Genomic DNA, 18,242 nt, shown 5'->3' with positions numbered 1-18,242 from the left:
CGATTCGGAGCTCCAGGCTCTTTCCATCCTCTGATGCCACCATTCCGGCTGGTGGAAGGGGGAGGAGTGTGGAGAGGGCACACCCAGTTTTTACTCTCCTGACCCAGACATCACCTCGACCCCACATTCCATTTATGAGAACTACTCATGTGAGCCCACTTAGATGCAAGGGGGCATGGGAAATGAAGTCCTAGATGGAAATACAGTTGTTGGCAATATAGTAGGGGTTTAGTAAATGTAGCTGCTAGTATCTGTTATCACCCAAAGCAGGGCATGGACAAATGTCAGTGTGGATGCTTCTGTAAAATTCTGATGTGGGAGGTCTCTGAGTGGAGTGGGTCAGAAAACTTTGTGGAAGAGGGCATATTTGAGCTGGATTTTGAGAGATGGCTAAGGCTTTTTTTTTTTTTTTCTTCTTCTTTTCTGGTTTACAGATGTGCCTTATTTGGCTGTGTATTATTTACATTGTTTGAATTAGATGTCAACACTTAAAAGTTGGGTGATCTCTCATGAACACATATATTTAGCCTCTCCTGAATTACTGAGGGTTGGCAACATGCGGCCTGCATTCCGGCATAACAGAATTCAGAGCTGAGAAGAGCTGCTCTCTCTGGAGGAGTCACTTCCTTATCCTGCTTTACTTGTTTAGTTTACTTGCCTGTACCCTAACACATTTAATGAGTTTGAAACCCCAGTTAATGATCCCTCCGTCTTGATAATGTATTAGTTTCCTGCTGCCGCTGTAACAAATTACCACAAACTTAGTGTCTTAACAATAATACAAATCTATTATCTTTCAGTTCTGGAGGTCTGGAGTCTACAGTGGGTCAGTAGGGCTATGTTTTTTTTCTGGAGGCTCCAGAGGAAGATCTTATTTCCTTGCCTTTTCCAGTTTCTAGAGGCTATCTGCATTTCTTGGGTTGTGTCCCTTCTTACATCTTCAAAGAGATGGCTAAGGTTTTAACTAGGTTGAAGGACAAAGGTTCATGTTTCCTTCTGCTTGTTCATTTATTCAGCACATGTTGGTTAAGGACCTACTGTGTGTTACCTATACCATGATAGGTTACCTATACCTATACCATGATAGGGACAGGGACAGTGATGAACAAAGACAAATACCCCCATCTCATGCAACTTGTATTTTGGGGCAAGATAATACCGTAATGGTATAAAAAAAGCTCAAGAAGAGAAGCATCTAGAAAAACGTGGTATACAGAGAGGTAAAGGCCAGGTGGCCACTTTGGATAGTCCAGGCAAGCCCCTCTGCGGAGGTGACATCTGATCTGCAGTGTAATGGTGAGAAGGAGCTGGCCATGCCACGATCAGAAAGGGACTTTGATAGGCACAAGGAAAAGCATGTGCAAAGGCCCTGAAGTAGGAATGAGGTTTGGAAGTACAAAATACAGAAAGCAGGCGAGGTGGCTTGAACATCTCGGGTGGCTGGGAGAGTGGAGGGGAGTTCTGAGAGGACAGCAGGGTCCGATCAAGCAGTGCATTGGGGATGGGCTGCGGTTTGGGTTCTATCCTAAGTATGACGGGAAGCTATGGTGAGTTTTGAGCAGGGTGCTAACATGGTGCATACAGACATTTTGGAAGGCTCACTCTGTGTGTGTGAAGAATGGATTGTAGGGTTCGTGGTCCACGGGGAGATGGTGGAGGCTTGGATTGAATGCTGGACTCAGGTGGAGAGAAATGGTGGTTTTGGAGAGAAAGCTGATAGCTGTGCTTCCTTGTGCCTTTTCCCCCGTATGCTAAGGCTTTGGCTTGTTTTAGACCTTTTGCTGTTCTCTGGGGAGAGTGTTCTTGGGTTTTGCCAGCTTCATTGCTGGGGGAAGAGTGGGAGGTCCAGGCCCAGTGCTTGTCTGGCCTCTCTGCCTAGCCTGTTGGTGTGGAGGTGACAGCTTTGGTCAGTGACGGCTTTCTGGCATGTTGACTACTTAGGTCATGTCTAGACATTTTTGCCCAGACCTCATCTTGATCCCAAACCAAACATGTCCACCTGCCGTTAATTCCACCTCCTTTTGGAGAAACCTGCCTCCTGCCTTTGCCAATGGGCAGCTGCTTTGAGAGGCCCTGTCCCTCCTCTCGGGCTTGCCCCAGTAGGGGTGGGACATTCCTCGAGAGCTGATCCCTGAGTGGAGACTAGCCGGGCCGAGATGAGCAATACCTTCTCTGCCAGCCCTTTGCTGGCAATCTCACTGTGTGTCACAGGTGGATGAGCCTCAAGCAGGGGACCCTCCTCATCCATCAGGAGCATCTCCTGTGTCTTCTCCATTGTGTACTGTGATTTTTAGTATAAGAGTTATTTTTGTTTACTTAGTTTTCCCGGCCTCTTGGATGCTTTTTCAGCATTTAGGAAGAAACTGATACTATCTGTTCCATTGCATATATGCAGCACTCTCAGGTTTCTGGTGAGTTTTCTGTTTTAAACATTAACTTACTGTTCCTCACAGCAATCCTAGGAGAAGGGTGGGAACTCCTCCCTACCCTCCGTTTTTGCTTTACTTCCCTTTAGTTTTGCACCCAGTGATTGCTGGGTTTATAATCAAATGAGAAGTCTCCAGTTCATAAATGCTGCTGGCGGCCGTTTCCTTCTGCATTCTTCGTGCTGCCTGTTAAGTGTTCCTCTATGGCTTGGGGATAAAACATGCGCCTGGTGTTGCTTTCAGCGGTGTGAAGGGACCTGTTTTAGAAATGAACAACTGAGCCTGAGAGACGCAGTGAGACTTGTTGCAGAGAGCTGGGCCTGCTGGAGGCCAGGTGTGACCTAGACCTGTCACGGCTCTCTGCACTGGCCCTCCGGCATCTCCGTGGGTAGTGTGCCTGTGCCTGGTTTGCGACTGTGACTGCAGCTGCCCTGGTGAAAGGGGCAGGAGCAGAACATCGACGGCTTCTCACCCCTTCATCGTGTTGACCTAAAAACGCCTTGGTCCGGCAGCCCCGTTCTCCATCCTCAGCATTCTGAGCCCTGCCGGGTCCTTCAGCTCGGGAGAAACCTGCTAATGGTACAAGGAGCAGCAGCTGTGGAGGTGCGCGTGCCAGATCCGTGCCGTGCTGTTGACCTGTGAGTGGGCAAGCTGCTTAGAGAGTCTGTCTTCACACTTCGCTATGTCCTGGAGAGGGAGAATGTGTCCCGTGGGAGCAGCATGGCCTGGCGCTTCAGAGCCCAAGTTCAAATCCTGCCTCTGCTACTTGCGTGACCTTGGGGAGATTCCTTCGTTCTCTGTGTGTCATGGGCTGTCACCAGAAGTGGCATGCCACGGCCCTGTGCCCTCTGCACAGGAATGAGAACCTTCTGTGTTCCGCAGTCTCTAACCCCTTCCGCTTAGAGGCAGGGGGATGGGCAAGACCTGGTTTGGGACATGACGTTTTCTTTTGCTGAAGCCTCCTGGATATGAGGAAGCGTTTCCATTTATTCCCCAACAGGAAGGGACAGGGTCTGCGTGGGAGCGATTGGGGCTGCTACCTTGGAGAAGAACACACACTTCAGGAAGTTCAGAAACAAGCCAATGCCAAAGAGATCTAAGTGAGAGAACTATTGGCGCCTAAAACAGAAATTCAGCCTTTCTTTTCAGAAAAATAACAGATGCCTAAATGCCAGTGGCAAGGAAGGGAGAAGGCTACTGGTTTGTTTTTCAAGATCTCAGTGAGGAAAGAGCAGTTTTGATCTGTTTCATCCTGACTCTCTTTGTTCTGCAGAAGAAGAAATGGAGGCTGGCAGGAGCAGCTCTTTTAGCCCTTAATTAATTGGGGTCTTCTGGATGGTGCGCTAATTTTTTTCATGTTCAGTTTGACTTTTTAGCTAGACTGTCCCTCGAAGGTCCGCCAGCCTTCGTGTCCCTGCGGCGCCTCGCACATAGCCGAGCACGTGGAGCGCAGTTGGCCCGTGACTGGTTGAGGTCCAGTCCGCCCTCCCTTTTGTTTTCCAGAGCGAGTACATTGCTCCGTGTGACTGTCGGCGGGCCTTCGTCTCTGGATTTGATGGCTCTGCGGGTGAGTTGCTAACTTCTCTGCCTGTTCTTTCTGTACTCTTGTTCACTTCCCAAAAATAATGGGGCCAGGCTTCAGCCTATGATAGGACCCAAAAGAGAATGCAAGCCGGACACTCGCCCTTGAACCTCTGCAGAAAGGTGTGAATTCCCAGCATCCCCCAGTTCCCTGAGGTCAGCCTTTAGTGGCCCTTTTCTCTACGCTTTTGCTATTAAAGTTTTATTGTATTTATTTATTTCTTTGCTATTACAATTTTAAATAATTTTCGTTTAAAAAAGGTTTTTGAACTTTTCATTGAAAATAATATACGTACAGAAAACCGTATTAATTAAACTGAAGATACCTGTGTCAACGGCACTCTGTAAGTAATGGTCACTAACTGTACCCCAGAACCCTCACCTTAGCTAGCTGGTCCTGTGTAATTCTCCAAGTGCTTGCTTGGCTTCTGGGTAATTTCACTTTCAGTGTAAATAATAAAGGTGGGGACACCTGGGTGGCTCAGTCGGTTAAGTGTCCGACTTCGGCTCAGGTTGTTATCTCATGGTTCATGGGTTTGTGCCCCGTGTCAGGCTCTGTGCTGACAGCTCAGAGCCTGGAGCCTGCTTGGGATTCTGTGTCTGCCTCTCTGTCTGGCCCTCCCCCACTTAGGCTCTCTCTCCCTCTCAAAAATAAATAAACATTAAAAAACTTAAATAATAAAGGTGAACATTGAGCTACATTGGTGCCCTGCCCTAACTTTTCCAAAACTGCCCTGTCCTTGAGTTTTAGGGTGATTTTTCCCCCTTCAGACTCCCATCATTAGGCTAGTTAGACTTGGCAAGAACCACTTCCTTTTGTGTATGTGCTTGTGTTGGCTGGCCCCTTAGGATTGCTTTTGGCTGGCACCTCTGCTGAAAGCCTTGAGTTCTGCCAGGCCTGTAGGAACTGAGGGCAGGTAGGGGTGGGAGATGTCAACCCCTGCTGGTGACCAGTGAGTCACCGTGAATATGTAGAGTCCAGTGGGTTTCTCAGAAAAGGTGAGACTGTTCCTCTGGAGTAGAGCAGATCACTGTGCTGGAATCGTTTTCACCTCCGTGTTGTTGATTATGAGGCCATTTTGACCATAGGTGCACAGTCCTCTGTTCTGTTGGCCTTGACTCGAGCTGTGCAAATGGGGTACTGTGCAGGGACCAGGCCTCAGGCAGCCTTCAGAGCTTGGCCCACAGCTTGTTCTCAGTGGCTTTGTGTTCTTTTGCCTGGAGCTTTCTCTGGAGTCAAAGGCCCATCTGCGCTGCTGGAGTGAGGGGTGGTGGGAGGCTGGGCCCCAGGGCTCACTGTGCTTGCCTGCCTTCCACCACCGTGTGCAGCTTCTGCGTGGTTGTCAGAAACGTTTCTCTTTTGTTTGTTTACTCCCCTGCTGCAGGCACAGCCATCATTACGGAAGAGCATGCGGCCATGTGGACCGACGGACGTTACTTTCTCCAGGCTGCCAAGCAGATGGACAGCAACTGGACGCTCATGAAGATGGGTGTGTAGAGACATGGCCAGCCCAACTTCAGTTGGCCAGCTTTGGGAAGGGACCCTAGGGTTTTATGAGGTCATGGACCCTTTTGAGGGTATCTTAGTCAGCTTTGGCTGCCATAACAAAATACCAGAGACGAGGTGGCCTAAACAGCACAAGTTTGTTTTCTCAGTTCCGAAGGCTGGAAGTCTAAGATCAGGGTGTCAGTATAGTCAGGTTCTGGTGTCAGCCCTCCTCCTGATTTGCAGACGGCTGCCTTCTCACTGTGTCCTCACACGGCAGAGAGATAGATCTCTTTTCTTCTTTTTAAAGGGCCACCAATCCTATCAGATTAGAATTCCACCTTTTTGACTTCATTTAATCTTAATTACCTCCTAAAATCCTTCTGTCCAGATACAGTCACATTGAGGTTGGGGCTTCAACATGTGAATTTGGGGGACACCATCCAGGTCATGGCACCAGAAAACCCTCTTTCTCTCACATTTACATGCACATACACACACACAAGCATGCATTCGGGGCTGTGGGGCTGTTATAAATGAACAGGCTAGTGACCTTTAAACTTTCTGATCGCATGCCTCCGTTAATGGCTCATGCACCCTCAACATATATGTATACTTGTTTATGTGTTTACGTGCTGCTGTCCATCTCATTTCAAATGTGAACAAAAATTAATTTCTTTGTTTTTTAGAAAAAATGAATACAAATAGACCTCCTAAAATTTTCTGTTTGCACCCTGGTGGATCAGTCAGTGTACCCCTGGGGTATGGGCATCTCTCCTTGGAGCCCACATCTCCAGCTGTCAGGTCTGTTAGCACTTTGCGGGGGGCACAGTGTCAGAGGAGCAAATTCTGCTCATTCCTTCAAGTAGGTATTTGGTTTCCCCGGGGAATGAATCTTCCTTCTTTCCAAGTCTGTCTCTAGTTTGCCTGAGCCCCTCTTTCCTCAGGCATTTCTCCTGCATAGGGAAATTCTGGTGGGTTTGGTTGGGGAGTGATTCATCCCTGGGGTTTTGCCAGATATCTGTCTGCTAGGAAATAGCATGACTTCATCCTATAAAAGTCATACGAGGGGCATTAAAAGAAACTTCGTTAGTAAGTGGCTTTTTAGTGGTTTGGGAAAAAAATAGCCAAGAATCAAATAGCAAAATAACAGCTTAGTGCCAGCTTTTAGGCAGTTTTTGGAATTGAAGTTCGTGAGCTCATTTCTTTATAAATCTTTGAACTTCCCCTCTGTGGTTATGTGGTTATCAGCAGTCCGTAGGGAAAATAGTGAAGATAAGTACTGGTTTAGAATATATGAACTTTCACTCTAAATATACATGTATTTCACCAAGCTGTTAAGTTTTTAGTAAAAATCTCATCAGTTAAGAAGCATGCATCCAAACATAGAAGGTATTGGCTTGGATTAAAGAAAAACTGGAATATCAAAAATAACTTCAGTTCCTTTCTTGGAGCTTGTTTGGTGTCCTATGACGAATCGCTCGGAAGAAACGGGAAGGGCTGTTTGCTCTCGGGAGTTGGAAAGCCAGGGAGCCATTGTAAAGATGATGGTGACGGGTACCTGTGTGTTCCTGTCTTAATCTTTGGAAAGATTTCTTTGCTGCAAAGGCTTGTGTTCAGCCCTCCAGTCCGGCCTGGTTGAGGGGCGGGAGCCTTCTCTCTGCCACCCTGCCTTCCAGTGAGGGGAGAGTACCATGGCGTGTGTTTCTCTTACCTGGTGTGGGATGTGAGGGAGGCCCCCAGCTCCCAGCCTTCACCAGTCACCACCCAAGTGCTCTTCAAGTGACCACTGGTGGTAAAGTGACTGATGGCGGAGAAGATGTTGTTTGCAGTGACACGTGTACCTATGTTGCAGTGATTCCCCGGGTGCTGTTTTGACCAGGAGTCGAATGAAAATCTTGCCTTTTCTTTTTGTTGTCTTCTTATTTTATTGTATGCTTCCGTCTTAATACACCTGGGTGTTAAGGGGCACCTGGGTGACTCAGTTAAGCGTCTGAGTCTTGATTTCGGCTCAGGTCCCGATTTTGCGGTTCATGAGATCGAGCCCCGCATTGGGCTCTGCGCCAACAGCACAGACCCTGCTTGGGACTCTCGCTCTCCCTGTCTGCCCCTCCCCCCGCTTGTGCATTCCCTCCTCTCTCTCTCTCTCTCTCTCTTTCTCAAAAAAAAAAAAAAAAAAGAAAAAGAAAAACACACCATCTTCTACTTCTTGCAGCCTTCCAGGATTAAGGGAAGTTCAGATTTTTTCACGTGCCACCCATCTACCTTAGAGAAGGTGCTTAATAAAGGCCCTGTTATCATGATGTTGGTGAATTGCTTCCTTCTGGGTAGGACCATGAGCTTGGTTCCACTGGGAATTGTTTCTTCTCTGTTCTTCCCTCTGTAGGTCTGAAGGACACACCCACTCAGGAAGACTGGCTGGTGAGTGTACTTCCTGAAGGATCCAGGGTTGGTGTGGACCCACTGATCATTCCTACTGGTGAGTGAGCTGGGGTCCTTCCAGCTTGGGTGAGGAAGTGGGTTCTAGATGCCTCTCCATTGTCCTTCTTTGTTTGTGGGACGTGGATCCTCTGGGGGCTCAGCGTGACTTGACGTCATGGTAAAGATCAAGGTGAGGAGAGGAGTTCTGGCAGAGAGGCAGGGGAAGGCGGTTGGTGGTGAAGATCACCTCTTTGCTGTTCTGCGTCCTACGCACCCAGCGCTAGGCCACGGGAGGATCGCCTTTCAGAAGGCGCTGGCTCTCAAGGCTCTGCTGCCTGCCTTGGCCGAGATGGCGTTCAGTTCATGCACGGCTGGGCCACGTGTATTTCTCCCCAGATTACTGGAAGAAGATGGCCAAGGTTCTGAGAAGTGCAGGCCACCACCTCATTCCTGTCAAAGAGAACCTTGTGGACAAAATCTGGACAGACCGTCCTGAGCGCCCGTGCAAGCCCCTCCTCACCCTGGGCCTCGATTACACAGGTCAGAACTGTGCTGCATGCAGCAGGGCCCCCAGCCATCGTCCCTTCCACCTGTCACCTTTGTCTTCATCGCTGTCCTGAATCAGAGTTGAGCTTGAGCTCACGGGAGGATTCTGCCCCATGCTGGCACTGGCACTGGTGGGGTATTTCATGAAGGCAGGAGCTTTATTTGTTTCCAGGGTTGGCACCTACTTACCACCTACTTTGCATAATTTATTCTTGCCCTGCTCTTCTGGGCAGACCTTTGGCTGCTGCTAAGATGGCTTTTTTACTACGCTGTTGCTCGCTGCCTCTCACGTGTCTGATATTGGAAACAGGGCTGAGGGGTTTCTAGCTTCCATTTCCTTTTCTTTTGCCTGCGTTTGTAGATTTACCTCCTCAGGCCCCCCACCCCCCACCCCATCTCATACCTTCTGCGTTAGCGGCTTTGGGGCATGGGTTTCTTAGGCCGGTATGATAGTGGTCGGTGTGGAGCAAGTTCTGCGAACCATTTGTGGGAGCTGAAAGTGTGGATTTATGAGTGAGGGATACACAGAGAGGCCAGGGAGGTGGGGCTGAAGGGGAGGGAGTCGTGTGGTAGAAACAGCAGAGTAGAGGTGGATGGGGGATGTCTGGAATGTAGGCAGATTGCCCAGAGGGGTCCTGGGAAGAAAGCATTACAGCCCAGACTCTTGCCAAGTTTTAAACAGCATTCCCGAGCTGATCTTCAAAGCGGTGTTGGTTGTGGGGGCAGCCCCCAGCTTGCTCTCCTTGTGATGCCCTCACTGGAGGGTAGCTCAGATTCAGGGGGATAGGTCCAGGGAGTGGCCCAGGGTCAGCTAGACATTTTCCATTCGAATGTTTTGAGTTTTTTAGAAGCTGAATCAGAGGCGCTGACCTATTACTTGTAGGAGAGGGGAGAGCAGACGTTGGGGGTAAGATTTGTGTTCAACAAACACGAGTACCTACTATGTGCAGGACACTGTGCCAGGTGCTGGGTGAATAAGACAGAGGGTCGTCCTGTTCCCAGGTGGCTGTAACCGGAGTTGAAAGTACCGTTTCGTGGTGGGGATGGTGGTGGTCATGGTGGTGATGGTGTGAGCTTCCCCAGGGCTACCATTCCATCTGGAGAGCCACAGGGAGGCCCTGGCTATGACAGGGAAAGTGTGATTTAGAAGTAGTGGTCCCAGTGAGTCAGATTGCAGGGAGTACCTAGGTCTTAGCACCAAAGGGCGAGTCTCTCGGCTCCAAGAACGTAAAGTGGGTGGTATTCCCCCGGCCTGTAAGACTGGGTGAGTTTTCCCTCCTGGGCAGTATGTTCTCGTAGCTCCCTGTGCCTCTGCTGTTGTGCCAGTTCTTACACGGAAGTGTAACTGTTGCTGGTTTAATTATTTGCCTTCCCATCTAGGTTGTAAGCCCCCTGAGGGCAGGGACTGGGTATAACTCAGAGCTGTAGCCACGGTGACCAGCACAGTGCCTGGCAGATACCTATGCCTGGGAAGTCTAGGTGCTTCATAGACATTTGTTAGATGAACAAATGTATTAATTTTGTCGGTGAGGCAGTCAGGGCTCTTGAAAGTCAACAGGTTTGGACAGAGGCTTAAATCCAGGCCTCCTGTTTGCTCAACCAACATGCTCCCTATAACAGGTGGTGCTGGCTCAGAATGTTTGGGATGGGTTCTTTCAGTTGGCTCCCGTGGGTCCCTGGAACCAGGGCCAGAGCCGCAAGCACGTTTGTTTCTTGCAGGCATCTCCTGGAAGGACAAGGTTGCAGACCTTCGGTTGAAAATGGCCGAGAGGAACGTCGTGTGGTTTGTGGTCACTGCCCTGGATGAGATTGCGTGTGAGTGCTCTGGCTTTACTGTTTGGGCATGTTACCCGGTCTCTCCCTTGGTTCTCTGGGAATCTGTATGTTTGTGCAGATCAGCTTTCTGAGTGGCCAGGGAATAAACAAAAGACTTATGTCATCAATGGGTATATGATGCACCAAGTAGGATGGAGAAAGAATTATAGAGATGGGAGAGGGGAATGTAGCTTTGCCCAAAGTGTTTTTACAGCCAGGGGCTGATGTTAAATCTATGGTGGATGTCCACCTCTGACCAGTCTCTTCAGGACTGGGACACCTCTGAGGAAGGACATTCCTTCCTAACACTTAATGTCTGTGAGTATTTGTGTGTCTGTCAATATTCATGTCTCTTTATAGCTGTAGAAGTGGCACCATAGGAGATTATTTTTTTCTCTATACTTTTTCTTTAGGCCCCTGTGTTCTTCACAGTGAGAATGTTCTAGAAATATTTCTCTTTTAAAAAAATTTTTGTTTTTATTTACTTATTTAGAAAGAGAGAGAGAGAGAGAGAGCAAGCAAGGGAAGGGCAGAGAGAGAGGGATAGAATCCCAAGCAGGCTCCACACTGTCAGCGCACAGCCTGATATGGGGCTTGAACTCATGAACCATGAGAACATGACCTGAGCCAAGATCAAGAGTTGGAAGCTTATGGGGTACCTGGGTGGCTCAGTTGGTTAAGTGTTGACTTTAGCTCAGGTCATGACCCTGTGGTTTGTGAGTTCGAGCCCCATGTCGGGCTCTGTGCTGACAGCTCGGAGCCTGGAGACTGCTTCAAATTGTGTGTCTCTCTCTGCCCCTCCCCTACTCGTGTTCTGTTTCTCTCTGTCTCTGTCTCTGTCTCTCTCAAAAATAAATAAACATAAAAAAAATACAAATAAATTAAAAGAGTTGGATACTTAATTGACTGAGCCACCCAGGCGCCCCATGTTCTAGAAATATTTGTACCTCAGAAAACTCAGGAACTATAAATATTTTTCACCAGCTTTTTTGATACAATAGCAGTTTCTGAATCTTTATACCTTAAACAACCTGCATGCAATTGTTTAGTACCTGTCATCCTCTAGAACCTGAAGGAATCTTGGTGAATCTTCCTGTTCCGTCTTCCTTTTCAGACTGGGTTTGACCCAGGGTGACTGAGAAGAGGCACTACCTCATTTTTTAATTTTCTCATTAGAGAAAGAGACCCTACTACACAGTGTCCTATGTCTCCAGTCCCCAGCCCCAAAACTTTGTCAGATTATCAGTGATACTTGACATGTATCAGTGACTTATATCCTTAATTAATTAATAACCTTGACATCAGGGAAAATAACATATATAAAGTTAATTTCTCCCTTTGATTTTAAGAAAACACATTCCCATTGTGGAAAACCTGGAAAATGTAGAGGAAGTAAAAAGAAAAAGAAAAAAAAGCACCTATAATTTTGTTACCCAGAGATCATCACTGTTAATATTTGGTGCATATATAATTTTGAAGCTTGATTTTTTCCAAAGTATCAGCATACTTTAAGCATATATAATTGTAACTTAAGTAAATATAAATATCCCATCATATGGTTGGTTATACCATAATTTACTTTACCCATTCCCTTAAGGATGACCTTAGCTTATTTTTGATTTTCTTACAATTTTATTATGATGCCGCCATCAAAATCTTAGTGCATCAAAATCTGTGTCTTGGTTTCTGATGATTTTCTTCTATTTCTGGTTGCTTTCAGGGGTGGTATTATGGGTTAGAGGGTGTGCACGTGGTAGGCCTTTGGACCCATCTTGCCATTTACCTGCTAGAATTGTTTACAGTGGATAGGAATATGCCTGTCTTGCCACACCCTTCCCAGTCCCAAGTACTGGCATTTTTATTTTTTAAAATTTTATCAAAAAAATTTTTTGTAATGTTTGTTTATTTTTTGAGAGAGAGAGAGAGACAGAGAGAGAGAGAGAGACATAGTGTGAGCAGCAAAGGGGCAGAGAGGTAGAGGGGGACAGAGGAGAGGTAGAGGGGGACAGAGGATCTGAAGCAGGCTCTGTGCTGACAGCAGAGAGCCCGAAGCAGGGCTCGAACTCAGAAACCCTGAGATCATGACCTGAGCCGAAGTCAGACAGACACTTAACCGACTGAATCACCCAGGTGCCCTGGTACTGTCATTTTTAAACTGCTCGTCTGATAGGTAAAGCTTCATTGCTTTGTTGTGAGAAGCCATTATTTTAAAATAGACGTAGAGCTTTTCTCACTAGGAGTTTTTTTTTTTTTTTCTCTCACTAGGAGTTTTTAAATACTGTATTCTTCAGGAGAGCAAGCATTAGGCATCTGGAAGCTTTGAGACCCTAGCTATTCTCTCTGCTGGCCACTTTAGTTTCTTAAACATACAATGATCTCCCCAGACTTTAAACATACAGTGATCTGCCCAAACTCCTTCAAACATACAGTGATCTCCCCAAACACCTTTAACACTGGCTGTAGGTGGGGCCTCCACTCCAGTTCGGTATCATAGCTGACCCTTGGGTGGGCTCCGATACGGGTTTCATTCTTGGGCTTAAAGGCCACCACCACTCACTCCCTGCTTTTGTTCCTCTGCTGGGAAGCCCCGCCTCCTCGGGGCTCCTTGACTCTTAGCCGGAGGGCCTTGTTGGGCTCCCTCACCATCCTGGGTGGATCTCAGTCTTTCTACCCGAGGACGTTGTTTGCTTCAGAAGGGAGAGAGTGCTTGGCTCCTTTCCCTTTACTTGGGAATGCCAGTTTGCTGCAGCAAGGCCAGGTCTGGCAGGTCACCACCAGGGGGACAATTTCAACTCTTTGGAGGGTAATCCTCCTGTTTTTTGACTAACTTCCATTCTGTTCCCGGGACAGCAATATGGTAGCATAAGAAACAGTTTTGGTGCCATCATTTGGCGGGCATGAGCGACTGCAGCTCCAAGTGGAACCAGGAAGTGAGGTTTCCGGCTTTTCTGAGAGATGCCACGGAATCCTTCCATGGAAGCCTTCCATGGATGTTGAAGCGTTTCCCTCCCCCTACAGGCTCTCTCTTGTAATCTCAAGTCAGGCAAGTGACGGGGCTTTTATTTTTTTTTTTAAGGGCTGTTCAATCTCCGAGGATCAGATGTGGAGCACAATCCGGTGTTTTTCTCCTATGCAATCATAGGATTGGAGACGATCATGTGAGTGTTGGGCCACACTGGAAGGTCCTTCCTTCCTCACAGCTCCTCAGATTCCCCGTCTCCCTTGCTGGTCGACCCCATCACTACCTGACGTCCTGCTGATGCACTGTTTTTCTTCTGCTTTCTCCCTTTCCCGCTCCTCTTTCCTTTCCCTTCTTGTCTTCCTTAACAGCAGGTATTTCTTTTACATCCTGCCTCTCTCTTAATCTCCCAAATATCTTGAAATCTATGAAAGTCTCTCCAGTACTAGAAGATAGGAAAAAAACCAAACAAACTAGGCAGGACATCAGAACAAAACCAGAATGAAGCTATTTCACAAAATTCCTGCTGCAAAGTCTTGGTCAGGCCACACACTTGATTCTAAATTTTGTAGCAGCCAGTTGCAAAGGGATGTACAGGCTCAGTTATACAGTCTTGGGTCCATAGTTCAAATAAACCCAGGCATTTGGAAGGTCAGAAATGACACCGGAAGCCCGCGCCCCTCCCCTCCCCCCGTCAAACTTTATGCATTAAAGCATTGCTTGTGGCCTTCCTGCAGTTGTTCTTTTATTTGGATGGCTCTTTATTCAGATAACATTTATTAAGTTGATAGGGTCTCTATTGGGTGCTAGGGTGAATGAGACAGGGTGCTGGGCTGGAGCTGGGGGATGAATGTCTCTTCAGGGGCTTCAGGGCATGTAAGTGGGCACTGACTTGTCAGTGGGATGGGTATGGATGTTACAGGAGGGGCCTGACCTAAACTTGGGCATCAGAGGAGACTCTTGGGGAAAGTAATATCGAAGCAGAGATGGAGGGCGCATGTGCGTTGGCTAGGTGAGCGGGGAGTGAGGAGAATGGTGGTCTAAGCAGAGGGCATGACATTTTCAGTGGCTCTGGGCAGGAGAGAGCACGCTGCCTGAGGAGGGCCTGGAGTGGTTCAGTGTGGTGGGAACATAGAGTGTGAGGCTGGAAGGTGAGCAGGGGCCACCTAAAGGAAGGCCCGTGAGCGGTGTCCAGGAGCTCGGACCTTTATCCTGAGGACACTGGGGAGCTATTGAATGACTTTTTCACAGGGAACCACATGATCAGGTTTGTAAATCATAAAGAATACTGTGGCTGGGAAAACTGTGCTGGCTGGAGCAAGACTGGATGCAGAGACCAGTTAGGAGGCTCTGGTGCTAATCCAGCAGAGAGATGGGGGCAGCCTGAACCTGGCTGGTGACTAGGCAAGGCCACGGTCAAAGCTGGACAGATTTGATCAGGATTTACACTATAGGCCCAAAGATCTTAGTGGCGGGAAGGGACAATGTCCACGTCCCGGCTGGGGGAATGGAGTGGATGGTGATAACATACACGGGGATAGGGACACAGTTTGGGGAGCAGGATTTGAGAAGGGAATGGGGAGGAAGGGGAACTGCTTGGTTTCGGTTGCTAGAAGGTGGAGCCTGTTGTGTATGTGTGGGTGTGTGCTTCCCCCCCCTCACTCACGTGTCCTCCTTTTTCTGTCACCTCACCCCTGGCCCCTCTGCAGGCTCTTCATTGATGGTGACCGCATAGATGCCCCCAGTGTGAAGGAGCATCTGCTTTTTGACTTGGGCCTAGAAGCCGAATACAGAATCCAGGTGCTTCCCTACAAGTCCATCCTGGGCGAGCTCAAGGCTCTGTGTGCCAATCTCTCCCCAAGGGAGAAGGTGTGGGTCAGCGACAAGGCCAGCTACGCCGTAAGCGAGACCATCCCCAAGGTTGGTAGCCCTGCTGAGGCCCATCCAAAGTCGGCCACATTCCAGCTGCCAGCCCCTTCCCAGTTCTGGCATCATGCAGCTTTGTCTTTGAAACAGAGGTTTTTTTGGAAGATCTCGGGGACTGATTGTCAGATCAGAGATGTCCTCTCCCTAGATGAGCCCTTTGGGCTAGAGCCATGTTGAGAGTCTGAGGGCCCTTAGAACTCATTGAGTCCTGTGTTGTCCATAGTGTGGCATGAGAGATGATTTTAGGTGGTATATACTAATACTTAGGTTTATTTAAATATTCTCTGTTTTAAAAGCAATTCAGCATATACTAGAAAAAATATTTCTAGTATTTGAGACCATGATGATATAAAAATTGTTTCTTAAGACAGAATTTAACAAACTAAGTTGATTTGAAGATGGTCTAAAGAGGGGTGCCTCCTGGGTGGCTCAGTCGGTTGAGTGTCCAACTTTGGCTCAGGTCATGATCTCGCTGTTCATGAGTTTGAGCCCCATGACAGCTCAGAGCCTGGAGCCTGCTTCAGATTCTGTGTCTCCCTCTTTCTCTGCCCCTCCTCTGCTTGTGCTTTGTCTCTCTCTCGAAAAATAAATAAACATTAAAAAAAATATTTTTTAAATAAAGATGGTCTAAAGAAAAGAAGTAAAGGTCTAGAGGGCTGGCAGCCGGTGTAAGAGCTGTGTAGGTGGTAGGAGAACTCTGGGAAACACTACTCTGCGTGTGCTCCTCCCTCACCACGTTTTACAGCTAAGGAGACGAGGCCCAGAGAGGCTTGGGAAGTTGGGGACTTGTTGAAAGTCAAATGATAGTGATACCCCTGCCCTTTACTCAGCCCCTGTTGGGTTATTCTAAGCAGTGAACACCTGTCCTCTCATTTTAACTAGGGCCCAGGGCATGACTGGAATCCAAGCCACCTTGGATTGTAGCCTTTTCGAACATCCTGTCTGGAGCCTCTGGCTGCCAAGTGCCCTTTAGCAAGCCCAGGGGTCTCCTCTCTTCTCCATCCTGGAAAGAGCCCAGGCCTGGCCCACTGAGACCTGGCTTGCCAGTACGCCCTGCCACTCTCACACTGCGTGACACTCATCTGGTCAGAGATTTGTTTCCTTGACCTAAGTTAGGGGATCATGCCTGTCTTCTCTGTTTCATGAGGGCTATGCACGTAGGAGTGAGGGAATAAGGAGCCTAGAAGGAATGAAAGCCTTTCAACAAGCTCTGTGCGAGTGCAAGGTGATCCTAAACCCCCCTCCCAGAGTGCAGGGCTGGCCTCTGACTCGTTCTCATTGGGAAGGGTCTTCCCCAGCCCTTTACGATCAGATCGTGAACAGTAGGTGATTTGTGATCCCTGAGCAAGATGGGAAGGAGCAGGAGCCCTCCCTCAGTCGTGTGTGTCCCCAGTGGGAAAAAGCCTCCTTTGTGCTTTTTCAAGAAAGGGGTTATTTCAGTCAAGCTTTGATCTGTTAATGGACTCTGACCATGACCATGGAAGCTTGAAAAGCAGTGTCTTCCTGATGGCTGGCAGCCAGCAGTGCCAGAGAGCTGAAGATGTGGGGGACAGAAGAAAAATAATCTTGTTTGATGTACTTTACCTTTTGGAAGTGTTCGAGCCCCTCTTGTCATGCTCAGAGTCATCAACCAAAAGGGGCAGGACTTCGATCCCCAGGCACAGCTCCATGGGTCCTGAATGGGAGCTCTTCACATGACTTGTCTTGATGTGCTGGGTGAAGAGGTGATTGCCTTGGTCTTGGGTGAGTGGAGCCAGACTCAGTTTCCCATACTATGCCTTTTGCCCCTAGGATCATCGATGCTGTATGCCTTACACCCCCATCTGCATTGCCAAAGCTGTGAAGAATTCTGCCGAATCAGAAGGCATGCGGCGAGCTCACGTGAGTAAAGCAGTCCGTGCAAAGGGGGTGTGTATGGTGGTTGGAAGGCCCAGTCCCTCATCTGCTGTGTGGCTTTGAGCCTGGCACAAGGCTGGAAATTTTTTGAGCCTTCCAGCGTTAGTGAGAAAATGAAGTACAATACTCAGTGGGCTAGATCTTTATAAAGTACAATGTATAACACAAAAAAGGCGACGACGACGATGATGATGATGATGGAGAAGAAGAAGAATAAGAAGGTGATGCCTCTTAAAAGGCCCAAGGTATGTTTCAAGGCCAGTGGTGGGTCTAGAAAGATTTGAGGCCCACAGATGACATTTGCCAGTGGCTTGTCTTTCCTGCCTCTGGAGGGCAGGAGTGAATCCACTGACGGATTTGCCTTTGCTCTCGGCAGGCCCTTCCCTGGTTGTGCCTGATGGGTCCGGCTTTCTCAGAACCACGTTAGGGCTGGGCACTGAATTTGCCCAGCTGATTTTCAGTAATAACTTAAAAAAAATTGTCTCTATTCTTTGCACAGATTAAAGATGCTGTTGCCCTCTGTGAACTCTTTAACTGGCTGGAGAAAGAGGTTGGTTCTTCGTCTTGTTTTAACACATGGATGTAGATTATTCAGAAGTTCTCAACATGTGATTCAAACCGTGGCACCTCCATGCTCTGGTGACCACGAGGTGTAAGGTCTTGATCTAATTTTAGTCCTTACTTTTGGTAGTTCTTTCTGGAAATTTGGTGTGTGTGTATTTAGAAGTTTTTTTAATTGTAGAAAATAGTTAACACAGATGAAGACAGAATTTCCTTCACAGAGAGGATCCTTTTTGGGTCAAGGCATTGTCTTATAACTGAGTGGAATTTCATTATGAGGAAAAATGACTCACAATAATATTCTAGGCAAGCTGATGATATTAAGAGAAAAAGATCTTTGTATACTTCAATTTAAGACTTAAAACTTTTTATTTGATAGTAAATTGACTCTTGGCCATTAGTTTCTTGCCCTTTCATTCCTTATGGTTGACAGCAGGAGGATTTCTTTGTGTCATTACTAAACAATCACATGTTCCCTTTAAATATTATATAAACAATTCTTTAAAAGTAGCTTAAACTGGAAGAAGGGTATCACCCTGTGTGTAATTATTTTATTCTCTCTGGCTATTTTCCTTCTGCGTAAATAAGTTTTACACATCTCTCAGTGTATACATACGATTTGGTA

At 47.7% G+C, this 18,242-nt stretch overlaps 1 protein-coding gene across 2 annotated transcripts in view; it reads left to right on the top strand.

The window, feature by feature from the left end:
* XPNPEP1 (X-prolyl aminopeptidase 1) overlaps positions 1-18,242 on the top strand; it is a 58,518-nt gene that overhangs the window by 25,739 nt on the left and 14,537 nt on the right. For both annotated transcript variants that reach the window (XM_049645721.1, XM_049645719.1), the window contains 9 exons: positions 3,930-3,993; positions 5,393-5,497; positions 7,880-7,972; positions 8,311-8,454; positions 10,180-10,275; positions 13,352-13,433; positions 14,944-15,154; positions 16,952-17,041; positions 17,556-17,606. In XM_049645721.1, the coding sequence (XP_049501678.1) occupies positions 3,930-3,993; positions 5,393-5,497; positions 7,880-7,972; positions 8,311-8,454; positions 10,180-10,275; positions 13,352-13,433; positions 14,944-15,154; positions 16,952-17,041; positions 17,556-17,606 (936 nt within the window). The remainder of the gene's footprint in view (positions 1-3,929; positions 3,994-5,392; positions 5,498-7,879; positions 7,973-8,310; positions 8,455-10,179; positions 10,276-13,351; positions 13,434-14,943; positions 15,155-16,951; positions 17,042-17,555; positions 17,607-18,242) is intronic.

The sequence above is a fragment of the Panthera uncia genome, chromosome D2, assembly GCF_023721935.1.
Source record: "Panthera uncia isolate 11264 chromosome D2, Puncia_PCG_1.0, whole genome shotgun sequence".
Taxonomy (NCBI): domain Eukaryota; kingdom Metazoa; phylum Chordata; class Mammalia; order Carnivora; family Felidae; genus Panthera; species Panthera uncia.
The sequence above is the reverse complement of the archived record's forward strand: the minus strand, read 5'-3'. Positions and strand labels throughout refer to the sequence as shown.